The sequence below is a fragment of the Juglans microcarpa x Juglans regia genome, chromosome 2D, assembly GCF_004785595.1.
Source record: "Juglans microcarpa x Juglans regia isolate MS1-56 chromosome 2D, Jm3101_v1.0, whole genome shotgun sequence".
NCBI lineage: Eukaryota > Viridiplantae > Streptophyta > Magnoliopsida > Fagales > Juglandaceae > Juglans > Juglans microcarpa x Juglans regia.
Genome location: NC_054596.1, coordinates 1712085 through 1731404, shown reverse-complemented (window position 1 = coordinate 1731404; position 19320 = coordinate 1712085). Strand labels below are relative to the sequence as shown.

Sequence of the window (19320 nt, the reverse complement as noted above, 5' to 3'; positions counted from 1 at the left end):
ATATATTTTTTTTAATATTATTTTTATTTTAAGATTTAAAAAAATTAAATTTTTTATTTTATTTTATAAAAAATAAAATAATTATAATAATTTAATTATATGAAATGAGATGAATTAAAAAATCTCAAACAAACATAAATCACGTTTTAGACGGAAGAAGCCCATATCATTTATCAATCATGTGAAACCCGTTTTAATATACCTTCAAAATGTACTCTGCTATCGTATTGACATTTGTTTAGAGTCAAGATATTATTTGTGTAAAATTTTTTAAAAGATAAATTTTAAAATTTAAATATAGTAAATTAAATCTTATCATTTAAATGATGAAAATAATATACTTTATATATTAATTTGAAAATAAAATAATTCTTAAATTGTGATTAGATATTAAATTGAGTTTAATTGAATTGAAATAATAAAATATTATTATAATATTATTTTTAATATTATTATTATTATTTTAAAATTTAAAAAAATTATAATAATAAATTGAGATAAGTTTACGAACGAAAGAAGCCTTATTTATTTATGAGTTACAAAAACTTTTATTAAAGTAAAATTTCAACTTTCAAAAGCTGACTTTCAGAACAATTGTTGCAATAATCATTACTGCCCAAAGTCTTTATTTTATAAAAAGTCCCAAATGGTACTGCGTCCAAAAATAATATACATAGAACGACCGTCAATGCTAATTCCTTCACTTTCACAAATCTCGCGAATTTAATAAGATATACTAAAATGGAATCGGTGACATTTTTTACCGTTGCAGCATTCATGGGGGATTGGGGTTGAGGTGGATAAAATAGGAGCGAAGCTCATCAAAATGCTAATATTTTGTTTTTTTGTTTTTTTGAATTAAAAGGCTAACACTTCTAGAATTAGAAATAGAAAAATAATAATTACAGTCATGAGTATATAAATATCGTACAATCACTTTTAAAAAAATAAATAAATACGAGATTCACATGAAAAAAAAAATTTAATAATAAATTCTACTCTTTTTTCAAAATAACTGTATAAATTTTACACATTTTCCGACTATATGTAGCATTACTCAACGTGATAAAACTAATGAGTAAATTGTAAATATGCCCATCTTATTTAGAGTTGTAAAATAAAATCGTAAGTTGTATAAGAGGTATGCCACTATGACTACTCTTGATAGGTAATTGTTTGTCACACGTTCTATTTCAACAAGCCATTCTCAAGCTCTTAACTGTTTGTGATTAACCCAAGAGAAATAGATGAATATGCATATAAATGAGATATATCTACTACATTTACAGAAATATGAGAGGCCATGATTTCCCCACAAAAAAATTGATACGGTAAACAACCACATGGTATAAGGCCCCACATATCCACAACCCATTTGCCTCGTAAACTCACAAGCAGATCCACAAATTCCGCGAAAAAGAAAATCTACAAATTTCACAGTTGAATCCTCCAATAAATTCAAAATAATAAAACCCATTTCGTAATGTTACAGTCATCCACATTTGCAATTCAAAACACCTAATCAGTACACCACCTAATTGCAGGTCAACTACCATGAAGAAAGCACCACAAAAGAAAATAACTCAATTCCTTTTACCTACTGATTAAAGAATGTCTAAAGTAATCTTGACACCCTTGCGAAAAACACCGAATCTTGAATATCAATATTGCTACCAGAACCGGAGGAATGTATCCCATACTGCACCAATGGCAAAAACCATCGGCAAAACAATCTTACCTCTGGAAATCAAACTAGGAGAGCTGTTGGTATTGTTCAAAGGGGAAGAAGGTGGAGGTGGGGGTGGGGGTTTTCCACAAGTATATCTAGTTTCATACCACCAAAGCAGAACCCCTTGCCACTAATAATGTAATAATGCCGAGTCACATTTAGTGGAATCACATCCCTTCCAGCTCCGGTAGTCCAATTGTGAAGAGGATGATCAGAATTGCACGTCTCGTAGTCCGTTTTGTTCACCTCTAGCACGTTCATCTGGTTCCTATCATACACAAAAACTGGAGAAAACAACAAAGAGTCACCTGGCAGCTTTAAATGGCCAGGTATAGCCAAATCTTGGTACAGAGTAATGGAATTCAAATTAAAAAGAGTCCTGGATTTAATGAGAAACAACATTGTATGTGGATCCCTAGCTTGCCAGGAACTACAAGCCATATGTTGACCTTCAAAATAACAGCAGGATTACATGGTTGTGCTACAAATCGAGGTGAGCTGACCAAAAGATTCTAGCAGAACAGGAAAAAGAGCAAACAACATATTTAATTTAAGAGATACAAAAAAAGAGATAAAATATCCTCTAACCCTAAAGTAGCATCATTAAGTTAGCTAGGGGTACATCAGCAGCAAATGGCAAGAAGTGTTTCTTGTGTAGCTTAGTAAAGAACTTGGCATTACCCTATCAGAGGCATGAGTGAGTGAACCCAACAAAAGATACAATTTTTTTTTATAGGTAATCAATAAGTTTTATTCATACAAAAAGAAGGCTTAGCCCAAGTACACAGGATGTATACATGAGAAGTACCTAAAAACCCAACAAAAGATACAATTCCAATGGCCTGGCAAGGGAATGCTATAGTAAAATTTGTGAGATAAGAGTTCAGGTTTTGTTTCATTTATTTTTCAATTGTTTTGGTCCCCAAAACATTTCATTGTCTGTCTTGGCTTAAACCTTAAAGTTAAGAGTGCTGGCAGCACGGTCGACTATTTCTCCCACTTGCTTATCATGCCCACCAAGCAGTTAATAACCGAATCTTATAACTAATAAAATCAATAGTGAAAGTAACATCAAAATCCAAAAATAAAGATTTACAATCAATGATCAATAAAGTAAAGTACCTAAAAAGAACAGTAAAGTCGAGTCCTTTATACTTTAAAACAAACAGAAACCAAGAGAAAGTTCGAGAAAATAAAGAAAATAACGAGCTGCACCTCACAGTAATCCTCAACTAAGAATCCGAATCCGTAGATCCGAGGAAGCACAGCTAAATAGTAAAGCAATGAAGAAATCAAAATCCAGACAACAACTTCTATGAAGTGTTCCTTTTTTCGTATTTTACCAGCAGGGATACTGAGCCTTGAATGCAAGTTTCATAGATTAAGAGACAAAAACTAAGCAGAAAGTGGTCGTTAAAGAGCCAAAAAAAAAAAAAAATTTCAAAATTCGCAGCGCAAGATAAAAAAAAAATGCAAAAGTTCCCCCAACCAAATTAGATCTATCTCATTCACCTACAACATCAAGCCAAACCGCACTAAAATGTGCAGGACGTAATATGAACTAGGAACTACTGAGAGTGGAAGCAGAGGAAGCTGTACTTGGGACAGAGTAGATCTAAACACGTGCATGTGCAAAGAGAGAGAGTGAGAGAGGGGGGGGGGGGGGGGGGAGAGGGCTTACAGAGCCAATCGCCATTGTAGAAGTGTTTGTCCTTAGCCCAAGTAGTGTAGTTGACATTGGTGGTCCAACCCATGTTGGCTCCCACGGTCCACCGCGTAGCTGAGACTCCCGGCACCATTACCACCGCGGCGCACATCAGCACCACCACCACCATGGTAAGCGACAGATACCCAGTACCTCTTTTCACTCCCTCCATTGGTCTCTCTCTCTCTCCCTGGAACTCTTGTCTATTACAAGGTGAAGGTCTCTGCTTTTGGGCCATATTGGGATTGGCTAATTTGCTTGTTACGAAGAATGCGTTGTCTGTAGATCCGCTTTGGATTAGTTTTGTTAATCTGTTCATCAGCAAGTTTTAAAAGCTTTCGTAAAGGGAATGACTACGCGTGTCGTGGGTAATTCCCGAATCGATAAACTTCAACATTTCCAGCTATCAGCCATGTGCGCGTCACTGCCCAATGGGCTAATTTTTCTTTTAAATATACATTATGATTATGCCTTTAAATTATTATAAAAAGATCTTATATTTTAATTCCTCGAATAATTAAATTGTCATATTGGATCCCACGTCAAGTATTAAACAATTTTAATAGTTTAAATTGTCATATTTTAAGTGTTGTAAAGCAATTTTAACACTCAAAATTGCATCCTCAATAGATTAGTTGAAAGTTAAATCTATCATATATTTAACTATTAAATCCCAAACTATCATAACAATGAATTAGCTAAAATTCAAATATTTAGACTTTATCTACAATAAATATATATTTTATCATTTATTTCTCTCTCTGCTTTCATGTCTACTTTCAAGTTGAATGAAAGTAATATTACCATGTGATATTTGGGGGTACGACTTCAAGTAAATTAACTACTTTTAAATAAATGTCTATATTTTCTAAGTAACTATTAATGCACGACTTCAATTTACTCTAAAAAAAAATCATTAATGCACAGCTCATGTGCCGGGGGCCTCGCATGGTACCAGACCTTCTCTTTTGTTGTTTAGAATATGATTTCTAATTAATATAATTTAATTAGAATATGATTACTAAATGATATATAATAGGTAGAATGGTAAAATATGATAAAAATAATTAAATTAATAAATATTTTTTTAATTATTAATTACTCATTACTATATAATGAATAAATTAATAATTTAATGTAGGGATTTGATGTGAATAGCTAAATCTAAATTCATCTTATATTATTTTATTGTTATATAAAGAAAAAATAGATATTTAAATGTGAAGATTTATATTAATGGAATAGCCAAAAGTCAAATTCATTTCACATTTACCAAAAAATGTCTTTTGACTTTGATTAATCTATTGAAGATGCTCTTATAAAGTGTATCTAACTATCTATTTATTTTTTGAAATCTTCATGAAATACATGAAATAAGATAAGATAAGAAACATCTTTTCATCGTGCAGTTAATGGCATCTTCTCAATGTTTCTAGCAATATCTTCATGATAACGGTCGCTATCGCCGAACAAATCAAGCAAAAAACGCTATTAACTATCTGATTGGCTTTTACTGTGATCTTTAATTTATTATTAAGTTTGTCTCTTAATTTGATACAAACTTGTGCTCATAGAACCTAAACCACAGTAGTTGTTATCATTGTGCTGGGCACGCCCACAGAAGCTCGTTGTGGTTTGTCTCCAAACGACAAAAGATGGCCGGAAGAATCACAATAGGAGCGAAAAGAGAATAGCATGGGACACATTTACTTCTCACTAGAAAATATGAGTTTAATGTTCCAAAAACCAACATGGGGAGGGAGGAGTTGATCTCGATGCAATGGATTTTCACTGATCAGATGTCAAATTCGCGATAATATGTAAATCCAATAGATAAAAGATCTATTGCATTTGTACTATCTTCGAGATTCGTCGTCACAAAAAATATGGAAAGAAAAAGAATATTTGAATCCAATTTTGTTCATTTTGTAAAATTATAGAATGAGTTACACTTGAATACCCTTTTGACTCCAATCCTTGCTATTTTAAAGGTATATCTCCCAACACAATATCTTAGTCTTTGAACCAGAACACTTGAGAGCTTCTCATGTCTTAAAAGAGACAAGGGAAGATTTACAGTAATAATAAAAGAGCAAACAAGGGGTGTCAATTAGGAACACCCATTTCAAATAATTTATACCAGTTCATTTAAAAAACGTGCCTCAAGATGCAAGAAACCTGTTACCTACAATACTTACAAAGATATTCATCCAAAGCCTCTATCCACTAAGTGTTTTTATTCTCTATGTCATCCAGGCAGTGGCAGACCGTAGAGCTATATTCATTTAGCCAAGGTGGGACTGGCTGTAAACTCTATATATTCTTTCTTGTTGGAGCGACTGTAAAGTCTATTCAATCCAACCTTCTAAGCAAATACTCAACTTGAACTTCCTTTGTCAACGGCATGATCCAATCACCATATAGATCAGCAACCAAGCTTGGTACTATTTTGTATACCGGTTCAGCTTCATCCATATCTTCCTCTACACTTGCTGTCACCTCTCGACCATAAGCTTTGGCTTTCATTTCTACTCTCCTTTTAATGGAGTCTTCCACTTTTGGATATGTCAGCATATCCATCAGTCTTTGCCTATCCTGCAAAATCAAACACAGCACCGCAGAGGGAAAAAATGAGCGCAAGATCGAGAAAAAATTTGTGATATCCAATAATAGCATCACATAGAAGAAGTAAAGCAAAGCGTCTAAGAAAAATATGCACCTGTGCTCTGATGGCGAGTTCATAGGTATCCGGAGAGGCTTGAAATTTGGCCTCTGCTACAAATTTACCATAATGGATTCGTTTTGAAAGAGCCTGCAATCACAATAAGCCCACATCAATGCACAGAGACACAGAGAGAGAGAGAGAGAGAGAGAGAGAGAGTATTGATCATAGAGATGCAATGATGATTCATTAATGTCCATTGATTTAGACTCCTTGGTTTACCCACAATAATATGCTATGAACATAGAATTTGCATAAAACATTGTGCAGAAAAGAAATACATATGTGAAGATTAAACATTCTACATGATTAGGCATCACAAGCAAACAATGTCTTTAATGGGATGAAGAATAAGTTCCTTGGGCCTACCCAACATCATTCTAAATTTTCCATAAAGAATGTTTCTGGAGGATGGGACTATATCCAAATTGCACATTTTTTTTTAAAAACTTTACATATAATATACATCTCTATCATGAGGCATGTAGGTAGATAATATGTCAATATATCAATCTTCAAAAATATAATGAATGAAAACAAGGAGCATGCGTTGTGAAGAAAGGTTTCACCAGAAGGTGGACAAGCAAAGGGACCTATCCTGATGGTTCCGTGCCGTGGTCTGAACTAAAAATGGTCCGAACTCAGGTAAAAGTATATGTAACTGCATTAACTTGCAGTTTGACTTGCAATGCTTGATTTACCAGTGTAATGAAGTGGTCACAATTTCTTACACGAAAGAAATTAATACCAAATGCAGAATACAAGTGTACACAAGGGAGGGGGGGGGGGGGGGGGGGGGGGGGGGGGGGGGGGGGGTGTGGAGTTAATATACAAGGGGGCAAATATTGGATAAGATCATTACTTCAGAGGACAATAAAGGCAGAACAAGTCATACCTGATTTGTTCTTACCACAGAATTCATAACAACTAGTCATCCAGATTAATTTTGAAATTTGTTAAAACTTGAGCGATTTTAATCAAAATGCATACCTGCAAGCACATTGTGTCGCAAACAGCAGCCGATCCACAGTTTCCATCATCTCCTTCCTCAACCAATCTTGGGACAAGATCTCTAAAATACATTTCCCACACTTTGTCATTTATATTAATTGAGTCAGCAAAAGGATGAAGCACCTGTTTGAAAGTCAGAAAAAGGTTCAAAATGGAGGAGAATAGGGAGAAAAGACAAAAAACACTATCCATTTTATTGACAAAAATCTAACTGCCAAGAGAGAGAGGTAAAGGAGAAGTATGTTAGCAGGGTGAAATCTCGGGAAAACTTTCATCAGTTATCCCTAATAGAATAGAATAATTTACTTATCTTACACCTATGCTACTAACTAAACAGAAGAAGGTTGGTTGACTCTTCATTCAGCAATCGAATCTACATGTTTAACTCTCTATTGTTTTCCCTTCTTCCTAAGTAATACATTTTATTGGCTCCTTCATACTAAGCCGATCTAAAAGATATTAAGGACATGTACCACTAAATTCTCCATGTTACAAACTTAAATAAGATACCCGTTGAGAAAGGATTAAATTTTCTGGGTTCAAAATTAAAAAACTAACTGACTGTCCCCGTTCCCCCCTCCCAACAACAGGCTCATAAAAAAGCATAAGAAAAATAAACAGCTTCTATTACCTGTGGGTATTGCAAAGGTGGCAACAATGGGTCTGGCAGCTCATCTGGGAAAAAGGGATGTTCATCAGGACTCTTGTATCTGCCCACCTAATGTGCAATGAGAAATTAACCAGAATGCCTTCACTAATCATTCCTTTATCACAACCATTCTTTTTTCCAGGGGTTTAACATACCTGAGCGTGAAGCTTTTCAGTTTCTCTGACCATGTATTCTACTAAGGAGCCTTGAAACCCATCCATGGAGAAAGCACTGGGGTCATACGTCTCGACATTAAAACAATACTGAGCTCTCTCCAAAAGGCTAAATATAATACTATCCTCTTGTCGAATCAAGGAACTCCTTATACTCTCTAGTGTCAATTTCTCGCTCTCATCCACCCTCTTCTTTATTGCCAATGACCTACATTAAAAGACAGCCTAAATTAGAATTCAAACCACCAAAACAAAAAGGCAAAGTGCTCTAAATCCTCTCCCTGGACAGCACTAATGTATTCTACAATACGTTAGATAGACTTGACTTCCAAGAAAGATTTGGTATGTACGATTGCAGGAAGATGAGCAATAATATCAACAAAGTGAAGCAAGAAAAAGTGCTATCTGGCTATCAAGAAGTCCCGCAAACAAATCAGTGACCCATTAATAAAACTCAAGCAAGTAATTCAAGAAGAGTTTAAACAATCAAGGCCAAATGATGAAGCCACTTTTTTTCATGCATTTTGAGTAACGTTTTTCTTACTGATAAATTATAAGTGAGCTGCGGTATTCTACATGATAAGATCCTATCTTGTACTCTCTTTTTTTGCAAACTAATGAATTTGTTATAAAAAAAAAAAAAAATAAGTATATGAAGTAACCCGAAAATAAGGAGCACCCATGCTGCCTACAAGAGACTGAATTACATCCATATCTACTTACGAAGAAAAAATAGTTAGAAACAACCAAAGAAACAAATTAAATCAACCATAAAGCACGCCTAAAGTATCTAATGTAAGTTCGAACACAAAGTCTTATTGAATTGGTACTTTCTCAGCCGTTCAGGATTTCCTTTTTCTTGTTTTAAATTAATGCAACTAATTCGGATGCAGATCTGATCATTCACCATAATGGCTGGTTGCTTCTTATGTATGCAAGCAAAAACTTTATACTGTAAAGGTGCTAAAGCAAAACATGCAAGTCAGATTATAAGGCAAATATTCAACCATTGTCATGAACCGTACTACAATAAATCCTCGATAACCAACGCAGACAACAGAATGAAATAATATATGCCTGTGTAAATAAAGGTAACAAACCCGGAATTAGGAGCAAAAACCGAAAGATACAAAATGAATTCGAAAGACCCACAAGCAGGATTTTAATAATTAGCAGATTTAAACAAACAAGGTTGCTTTTGGTACCCAAAGGAAGTAGCAGTAGCTTGTGCTGATTGAATGCCTCTCTTAGTCAAGCTTGAACCTCTGGACCTGAAAGAAAAGTCCTGCCTAGTATGGAGGACCAAAGGGGGAATGGGTCTTGAAAGTCTGGAAGCATGAGGAGATGTAATGGCATGCGAGGCAGGTCCTAACAGCTTCGCCTCCATTGAAAGGAAAGAGAGAGCTTGGACGACAAGGAACAAAAAAAAAAGATGATAGAGAACCCAAGAAGGAACTGGAAGCAAGCAAACGTAACTGAGAGATTGGGCGCTTTGGCACTTTGAGTTGGTAATGGGCGGAGGGTGGGCGGGTGGGCGGGCATATATCATGTGTTGGAAGTGCGTAGGTCGAGAGTTTGGAAGCCATACGCTACGTGAGTCGTGACATTGACGCACTCGTGTTGTACGTCACTCCTGATGTGAAGATCGATCAAATTATCTCATTTTATTTCATATAATTATTATATATTTTTAAAATTTTTATATAAAATATAATAAATAATTTAATTTTTTAAAATTTTAAAATTAAAATTATATTATAATAATATTTTATTCCTCTTATTAACAAAATATCTTACTGCGTAACCGCCTAAAATGTGGCCCCACCCAACCCACCCCAACAACCTTATGACCCGTTTTTTCAATTCAACCACTTTAAGCCTTTCGTGACCAGTTCTGGCGTGATGTTATTGACAATATTTTTATCATTTAATATTAAATACTTAAAAAATAATCATTTAATATTTAATATTTTTATCATATCTATCAATATGAAGAGAAATATGGTTGAAAAATAATAAACAACAATTTTCAAATGGGTTACAATTATATAAACTTCTATTTTTGTTCAATTTGTTTCCTATACTTGTATATATTAATTTTTTTTTTTAATTCATATGCATATATTAATTTAATAGATAAAATTGTAGACTCGTTTATTATATGAGCCGAGGTAACAGAAAACCACTCGATTCTCAAAACAACCGGATAAACCAGCTCATACACAAGCTAAATCTCTACTTATTTAAAGTTTAATTACGTGGATGATGTGTTCATGCGGATAAGATGCATGTTATACATTATATTAAGTTGTTTGATATGTGTTAGCATATTATTTATGTATGTGCTGTGTTTTTTCCGTTTCTATACTACTATTACTACATACAATGTAACCAAGAACCTAAGATTCCTGTCCGGCAAAGACTTTGACTTTTCAGTTGTGGGCGTTCATCTTTGACTTTGATTGTTGCATTCACTTTGTTTTGTGTGACTACTTCTATAGCTAACACGCTGGATATCAATGTTCTATTTTATTATGGAGTCCGGACTGCTAATGTTACGACATCGTGGATGATAACACGGGTCAAAGATTTATAAATCATAGTATTTTTTACGTAAATTTAAAAACTCAAATGAAGACAAAAAGCCTTAATTTCTAAGGAGAGATGTGGACTGGATGGATGATGCTATTCAGAGGGAATGTGCGGCACTGGATTCTCCAGCCACGCCATTGCCAACTGCGCCAAGACGCGTTACTTAAAGAGGAATCAAAAACCCGAAAAAAAGAAAAAAAAAAAAAAAAAAGAACCGTTCACCGCGCTCGGCAATTATGCCGATGATGCGACATCTGAAAGACTGAAACCCAACCACCAAGAAGTGCAACAACTGGATCGTATGAAACAAGGCTAGGCCAGAGTAATGAGACTAGGCCAGGCCAGAGCGTGACTCGCTCCTCTTCCGCGACCAAAAAGCACTTGATCCCCTCCCCAAACCAATCAAAAGACAGAAAGAAAGATGGGCTTTGCGCATGCTTTGATAGCAATGCCCTACCGGTTGATATGAAACTGACAACAACTTTAGGAGGGGTGAAATTGACTTGTATTTCATAGAAGAATAGATCGACCACCGGCAGGCTTTGATCGAGGCTGCTGGCCCAGCGATCATCCATGGCCCAACATCAAGATATTCATTTCATGGTATATAATCCCGGCACCTAACCGATTAAAGATGAGAGATCTGGATCAAATTTTTTCTAAAATATTCTGAATAATTTCTTTTTTCTTAAAATTGTTATTTCCACTTTAGTCTCGAGCCAAGTTGACCATGACTATTTAAGCTTTGAATATATATATATATATATATATATATATATATATATATAATATATATGGAGAGTCAATTCTAAAAATTTAAAAAGATCAATTCAACTCAACTTAATTTATTAAATACAAACCAGCTCGACTCAATTCAGCTCTTTTTGTGGAACCCTGCAATTATAAGCACCCGTTAGTGCTTGTATCAACGTTATATAATTGGCAAAGAAAAAAGCTGCAAAACAGCTTATAATTTAAAATGCCCTGTTATTTTTTTCACCCTTAATTGCATTCCATTCTATGTGTGAACATATGATATTCATTTTTTTTTTTAATCTACATATGATATTCAGTAAACTCAAGATTTTTATGTGTTAAAACTCCCGAACTTATCCTCTATTTTTTTGTTTGTATAAAATAAATATCAATTGAGACAATCGAGTTCATTAACAAAATGCCATATTATTTTACGAGTAATGATACATACACAATTCTATTTATAACTTTTTATACAACATTGTTTTAAAATGAGGTATTTATGTAAAATGATGTTATTTTTATAAGTTATTTTACAAAAAAATACTCCCAATTTAAAATGTAGTTGTATAAAAAGTTGTAAAAAATGTTGTATATCTATCATTTTCCATACTTAACATAACGAAAAGTATTTAACTCACAAATATATAGAAGAGTTGAATATGTAGAATCATGTTACATTGTAGATATGAATATATTCAATCATGTTCTTATCTCTATCTATTTTGAGGTTGGAGAAAGATAGACACATAAAGGAAACATATAAATACTTATTGTTCTATAAATATTTAAGGTTTTGAGTATAAATGTGACAGCATCCGCATCATTTATTCAGTTATTATATTTGTCATCCATATTTATGTTCCGCAAGGTGTAAAACCCATAAACAGACTGCATCTTCTAACGGTACATTTATTTTAAAACCCATAAACATTTCTCCCTCTAGCTGATTGGAATTTACAGAGCACACAACTGTAGCAGCAATGGGTAATAAACTTCAACGAATATGAAATCAGAAGAGAATTTAGGGGGTAGGGACGGTGCTCAGAGCATCATTGAAATAATTCACTACAACATCTTGAAAAGGGCATCAAATCTACCAGCCGGTCCTTCTCAAGCTCCCGGAAATGTGCCTCTGCCTCTGCCTTTTTAAGCCTTCATGGTGCACCTTTTTCTGAAAAAAATATTAGAGTGCTAAGTACAAAGGAACACTCTTCAATGGACAGTGCTAATAAATGTTGAGTTTGCTCCTTTGGAGTCCCACATCGGTAGGAGAGAATTGAGGAGCAGGCCTCAAGGCCTATAAATAGGGTGCTTGGCCTCTTAGTTAATTACACCAAGTCATAAGCTTAATTAGTAACTTGTGACTCTAAGAAAAGTCCTCTATTAGCTTTTTCTTGTAAAAAGGAAAGAGGTGAGAGTTAAAGTTTTACTAGTGGGAAAGCTTTGTGGGAGTCATTTGGGGTGAAGAGAAAAATTGTGTGATTGTAATAATTTTTCACATAGTGTATTTTCTTCTCTGAGTCTGGTGGTTTTTCTCCTGTTTGTGGGAGTTTCCACATAAATTCTTGTGTTGTTATTATTTCTCTAGTTTTCTTCATATTTCACCAAAAAGTAGATCCTGGGGGTGAATTTGGTAGGTTCAAATTCCTAACAAGTGGTATCAGAGACACTAGGTTCTTTTTGGTGGGTGGAGCTTTGGTGTGGTAGTGTGAATACGTATAGTCTAAGGAGGTTCTGTCTAGGAGATTGGTATTTAAGTGGTCCAGTGTGACCCTCCAATCTTTCCTGGGAACCTTGAAGTTCTGTAGGAGATTGGATGGGACGGGGGGCTCGAGCTCTTGATAATCCTCGCACCGCCACGGGGGAGGATTCTAGGAAAGAATAATCTTTCCTGGGAACTTACTTAGTGAGTACTATTCATTTCTACGGTAAAAATTCATCGAAGCAATGTCAGGAAGTAAGGCTTCAAATTCTATCAGATATGAGGTGGAGAAATTTGATGGAAGAATCAATTTTGGCTTGTGGCAAGTTCAAGTCAAGGATATTTTGATTCAATCAGGATTACACAAGGCGTTGAAGGGCAGACCAATCCCTGAAGTCAGTAGTGATACTAGCGTGACTGATGAAACAAAGAGCAGATCTGTAATGAGCGATGAAGATTGGGAGGATCTGGATTTGAGAGCAGCAAGTGCGATACGTCTGTGCTTGGCCAAGAATGTTCTTACAAATATTCATGGAATATCTACGGCAAAAGAACTCTGGGAAAAGCTCGAAGAGTTGTATCAAACAAAGGGCGTCTCAAATCGGGTGTACCTGAAGGAGCAGTTTCATACACTGCAGATGAGTGAAGGTACGACTATTTCAGATCATTTAAGTGTTCTTAATGGCATTATCTCTGAGCTAGAATCTATTGGAGTTAAAATTGATGATGATGATCAAGCCTTGAGACTCATCTGGTCTCTTCCATCTTCGTATGAGCATATGAAGCCTATTTTGATACATGGGAAGGAGAAAATAATTTTTTCAGAAGTTACCAGTAAACTCTTTTCTGAAGAGAGAAGACTAGGTGGTGGAAGAAATGGTTCACCTAGAAACTTAGCATTGGTAGTAGCTGGTAATGGGAAGAGGAAGAACTCCACAAAGATGAAAGCAGTCTGCTGGGGGTGTGGACAATCTGGGCACGTCAAGAAAAATTGTCCAAGAGCAGGAGCAGGTTCGGCAAGTGGCTCCAAGTCAGTAAATGGAGATACTGGTAATGAAACTAACGTTGTGTCTCTCTCCATGGAAGACGATGTCTGTTAAAAGGACATCTACATCCTCGTGGCATGCCGCTAATTCCCAAAGTTGCCATGATAGAGGATGTGTTAATGTTAGTGGGTCCACAACTTTGCACACATGCATTGGTTTGGCATTAATGCAGGGTGTGTGGTGGAAATTTATGTCGATGGCTGATGAACTTCCAGGAAAGCCAAACGTGGAAGTTGCACCATAATTTTTCAACAAGGTTATTTTCGACATGGGCCGAAATTGAAATGCTTGGAATTGGTTTATTCTGAGTGGGTATGTTTTTATGGTGGAGCATGATAGCAAAAGTTATGAAGATCTTCATTGCAGTGGAGCGTGGCTGTGGGACCAGCCAAAGTCGCAAGGTGGAGATTGTTGAGTTTGCTCCTTTGGAGTCCCACATCGGTGGGAGAGAATTGAGGAGCAGGCCTCAAGGCCTATAAATAGGGTGCTTGGCCTCTTAGTTAATTACACCAAGTCATAAGCTTAATTAGTAACTTCTGACTCTAAGAAAAGTCCTCTATTAGCTTTTTCTTGTAAAAAGGAAAGAGGTGAGAGTTAAAGTTTTACCATTGGAAAAGCTTTGTGGGTGTCATTTGGGGTGAAGAGAAAAATTGTGTGATTGTAATAATTTTTCACATAGTGTATTTTCTTCTCTGGGTCTGGTGGTTTTTCTCCTGTTTGTGGGAGTTTCCACGTAAATTCTTGTGTTGTTATTATTTCTCTGATTTTCTTTATATTTCACCAAAAAGTAAATCCTGTGGGTGAATTTGGTAGGTTCAAATTCCTAACAATAAATAAATGAAAAAATGCCAACGAGGCACGTTTCAGTTACAGGACAACCATCATCATCCACAAAAGGTCGAACTAGGAGATCATGGATCAACAAAGTGAAGAGACAAAGATCTGGTATAAAAAAATTGTCCGTAGAAAAGTTAATGTGAAGTTGAAGAATAACAATGTGAAACTGAATTTTAAAACGCTGTAAACATGGATTGCATATGCCTACGTAGGAAAGGCTCTATCGTTTTCAAATGAATCTAAGATAGCACAATAAGAGTGTATGCACCCTTGTTGGTATGATGTTGATGAAGCTCGCGGATGGAATGAGCAATGGGAACAAAATTGTTGTTGCAGTTGCTTTTCGACTGGAGCACCAACTTGTGAATGTTGCGGTATTCGACGTAATGGGCGGAAATTTCTCGATGTTACGCATAGCAGTATACCAGTTGACAGTATAGACTTCCTATTAAAGCCAATATATATATATATATATACACTAAAAAAAATATAAAAATGAAAAGAAAAGGGCCGAGTTTGGAATTTTGAAAAAAGGCAAATCAGAAGGAGGCGACAAGTGTTAAGGCCAATGCAAGAGATATGAAACGAATAGAAAATCAATGCAAGTTTGGATACAATTTTGTAAAAGAAACTCGCTGCTTTATAGGAAGATACGTCGATGGAATCATTTTTAAATGCATTAACATTGGCTACATGATTAGGGGTGGCAATATGTTACATGATATGTGAACTCAACAGGAACACAACATAAAATTAGTAGGTTTGAATTTGATGTTAATGGATTCAAGTCAGGTTGAGACACAATTCATTAATGGGTCAATCTGCTTGACCCGTTAGTAACCCGTTTAGACTCATTACAATTTTAACTCAAAATTATAATTATATCATTTTTAACCTAAAAACAAAAATACCCTAACCTTATTTCGTTTCCTAACTCTCTCCCAAACCCTCACTCTCTCAATTCTCAATTGAATCAATTCTTATGAGTCACAACTGCCTCCAACATTTCCTTTGGATTGTAATTTTGATGTTTTTATTGTTTGGATTGTAAGTTTGGACTTATGTAATTAGCTTTATATTTTTGGGAGATATTTTAATTTTAACTTTTATGTGAAATTATGTTAATTAGATCAAATTGATTATTTGGATCAATTCAACCTATTTACATAAACGAGTCGTGTTGTGTCTATATAATTTTAATTAATTCATAACGGGTCAAAATGTGTTATGTCATGTCAACCTATTATTTTAATGGGTCATGTTAAGGTTCAAAAATTTGACCCATTAAGTTTAACGGGTCGCGTTCGAATTGACCCATATCATATAATATACACGACTTGACATGACTCGTTAACACGATTCGCCACTCCCAAGCTATATCCTATATCATGATAAATAATTTAAACACCCAGATAAAATTAAAAAGAGTAATGCTAGGTACAAGTCCCAAATAGACAAATTTCACACAAGTTCTTTATAAAAAAGTGGATCCCACTAATAAAGAATAGTTATTTTTACACTTTTTTAAGATAGGATACACTTTTAAGGGCTTGCATTTCTCAATTAAAAATTGATGGTGTCTAACAATTCTAACAAGTGTACATATATGAACAACAGATCAAACCATCCTTATCGTTTCTTGGCAAGGAAGGATCTGTGCCAAAATACAAACAGTAAATACAGGTCTTTTTGGGAACTATTACTGGAAATGTTCCCCAAAACGAGGTCTCACAGAAGTGGCACTGCGGCTTTTAAGTGAGAGTACGGTAGCAATAAAAGCACCAGTTCAGCAGTGTATCAAAACCACCATATGCATCCCCTGTTATTGGTATGCTTTTGGGACGTATCCAACCTGCTTAAGGTCCTGAACCAATCTGTCAATCATCTGATATATTTTCTCAGATTTAGGGTGTGATCTATCAAATACTGTAAATTCATGCAGCTCATCATCGACCTCTATAGAACTAGCCCCTGATGGTTTTTGGATTCCTGTATTCCTCATTCGCAGCCTTACATTGGAAACGCTATCCCAATCTCCAGCTGCAGCATATATGTTTGACAACATAGAAAAATTTCCAGGATCTGATGGTTCTAATTGAATCAGGCGATCCACAACCTGCCTGGCAAGATCTACATCATTATGCATACGACACGCTCCCAAAAGGGTTCCCCAAATAATGGCATTTGGTTCCATTGGCATGCTACGCACAAGCCTAAAAGCTTCCTTAAGACGCCCGCCACGACCCAAAAGATCGATCATGCAACCATAATGCTCAACTTCAGGAACTATCTTATACTTACTCTCCATCGTGTAGAAGTATTGAACACCCTCCTCCACAAAGCCTGCATGTGTGCAAGCACATAAAACACCAACGAGGGTTACTTTATCCGGTTCAAACCCTTCGTGTTTCATTCTAGAGAAAAGCTGAAGTGCTTTCTCGCCATGTCCATGCATAGCAAATCCTTGAAGCATGGCATTCCAGGATACCACCTCTCTCTTTGTCATTCCATTAAAGACGATGTATGCCTCGTCTAAGCTACCACACTTTGCATACATATCGACCAATGCATTTGATACTGGAGCACTACACTTATACTTAGTCCTCTTAATAGAGGCGTGAACTTTCTGACCCAATCCAAGCAAACCAGACTCTGCACAAGCAGCCAAAATGCTAATAAGAGCCCCATCATCAGGCTTCAACCCAGTCTCCTCCATTTTATTGTACAAGCTAATGACCTCATTTGCGAGCCCCTTTTCAGCATACCCAGATATAACAATTGTCCAAGGAACCAAGGTCTTAATTGGCATCTTATCAAATAACATTCTTGCCATATCCAAATCCCCATCTTTACAGTAACCTGATACCATGGTACACCAAGATACAACATTCCTCTCAGGCATCTTCTCAAACAATTCAAACGCCCTGTTCATTTCTCCAGCCTTTGCATAGCCGTCTAATATTGTATTCCAACTAACCGTATCCCTCTTCGGCATTTCATCAAACAACCCGCGAGCCTCCCCCAACTCGCCGGCTCTAACCAAACCACTAATCATGGAATTCCAAGACACGATATCTTTCTCCCCCATCACCTTAAACAACTTCCTCGCCGCATTAACACCAACCGGTCCACATTTGGAATAACAATCAATAAGCGAATTGGGCACAAAAATGTCGGAACAAAATCCAAATTTTTCAATATGGGTATGAATCATTTGGATCACGCGCAAATAAGATTGGCCAGAACACGCTTTAAGAATAAATGGGTACGTGAAATTATCAGGATAAACCCCACTACACTGCATTTCGAAGAAAGTGGCAAAGGCTTGTGACGACTGAGAGTTCTGAACATGGGCTCTGATCAGCGTATTATACAAATGCACATTGGGTTCTTGGACTTGATTGAAAGCATTGATTGCCAGCACCATTTGGCGGCACAAAGAGAAAGCCGCTATGAGCTTTGGAGCTACAAAGAGGTCCCTATGAAGATCAGCTTTGAGAATTTGGGCATGGACTTGCTTTATCTGGTCGAGGTTGGCGCACTTGTGGAGGTCCGAGAGCTTTTCTTCCAAGAGTCTTCGTCCTGACACCCATGTTGGGGTTCGGGTTGGCGTGAAAGTTTGCATTTGGGTTCGACGAGGAAACAAAAAGGGTACCTGGAGTTTCTTAGCAGAGGCAGGTTAAAATTTGAAACAGGAATGAGATTGCAGCAAGCAAAAGGATCATGAAAACGCGAGAGAATGTGGTGGTCAAGGTTTACAAACAAAAAAATAGAGGATAAGCCCGGGAGTTTTAACATGTAAAAGTGATATTTACCAAGAGTCCGTGGGAGCGGTAAAATTAGGAGAGCGTGAACGCCTCTGGATTATACCAAGTCTTCTACTTGTGTTGAACTTCATCGCCAACGTTGACTTTGATCAATGAAGATTTGTGAAATTACTTCCCAACAATGTTGTTTATTAATGAGTGCCCAAAATCTATCAATTATCTGTTGTCTTGGTATTCCCAAGAATACGAGGTGGGCATGGATAATGGTAGCATGTGTAAAGTTATATGGTTTATTGGAATGCTTCTTCAGTGTAGTTTTCCTTTTATTGTTGTTTATTTTTTATTTTTTTGAGACGTGGAAGGTTTGGATAGTGAGTTGAGATTAAATTAGTTGAGATGAAAGTTGAATAAAATATTATTAGAATATTATTTTTTAATATTATTATTGTTTTGAAATTTGAAAAAATTAAATTGTTTATTATATTTTAGATAGTGAGTTGAGATGAAAATTAAAAGTTGAATAAAATATTGTTAGAATATTATTTTTTAATATTATTATTATTTTAGAATATGAAAAAATTAAATTGTTTATTATATATTGTACGGAGAATTAAAAAAATTATAATAA

The 19320-nt window shown here is 35.7% G+C and overlaps 3 protein-coding genes across 3 annotated transcripts; all 3 read right to left on the bottom strand.

Annotated features, from left to right (window-relative positions):
* Window positions 1-1432: 1432 nt before the first annotated feature.
* On the bottom strand, window positions 1433-3752 carry LOC121249724 (lamin-like protein). Its single transcript, XM_041148495.1, is given in 3 exon segments — window positions 1433-1805; window positions 1808-2013; window positions 3411-3752. Coding segments are annotated over 3 exon segments (603 nt in total). The 5' UTR covers window positions 3673-3752; the 3' UTR covers window positions 1433-1670.
* Window positions 3753-5338: 1586 nt separating this feature from the next.
* On the bottom strand, window positions 5339-9508 carry LOC121249723 (chorismate mutase 1, chloroplastic-like). Its single transcript, XM_041148494.1, has 6 exons — window positions 9195-9508; window positions 7972-8197; window positions 7799-7885; window positions 7147-7290; window positions 6154-6246; window positions 5339-6029 (listed from the first exon to the last, which is right to left on the bottom strand). The coding sequence occupies exons 1-6, from the start codon at window positions 9374-9376 to the stop codon at window positions 5787-5789; spliced, it is 975 nt and encodes a 324-aa protein (XP_041004428.1). The 5' UTR covers window positions 9377-9508; the 3' UTR covers window positions 5339-5786.
* A 6890-nt stretch (window positions 9509-16398) lies between these two features.
* LOC121249722 (pentatricopeptide repeat-containing protein At3g29230) lies at window positions 16399-18969 on the bottom strand. The gene is made up of 2 exons (XM_041148493.1): window positions 16738-18969; window positions 16399-16645 (listed from the first exon to the last, which is right to left on the bottom strand). The coding sequence occupies exon 1, from the start codon at window positions 18548-18550 to the stop codon at window positions 16748-16750; it is 1803 nt and encodes a 600-aa protein (XP_041004427.1). The 5' UTR covers window positions 18551-18969; the 3' UTR covers window positions 16399-16645; window positions 16738-16747.
* Window positions 18970-19320: the final 351 nt, after the last annotated feature.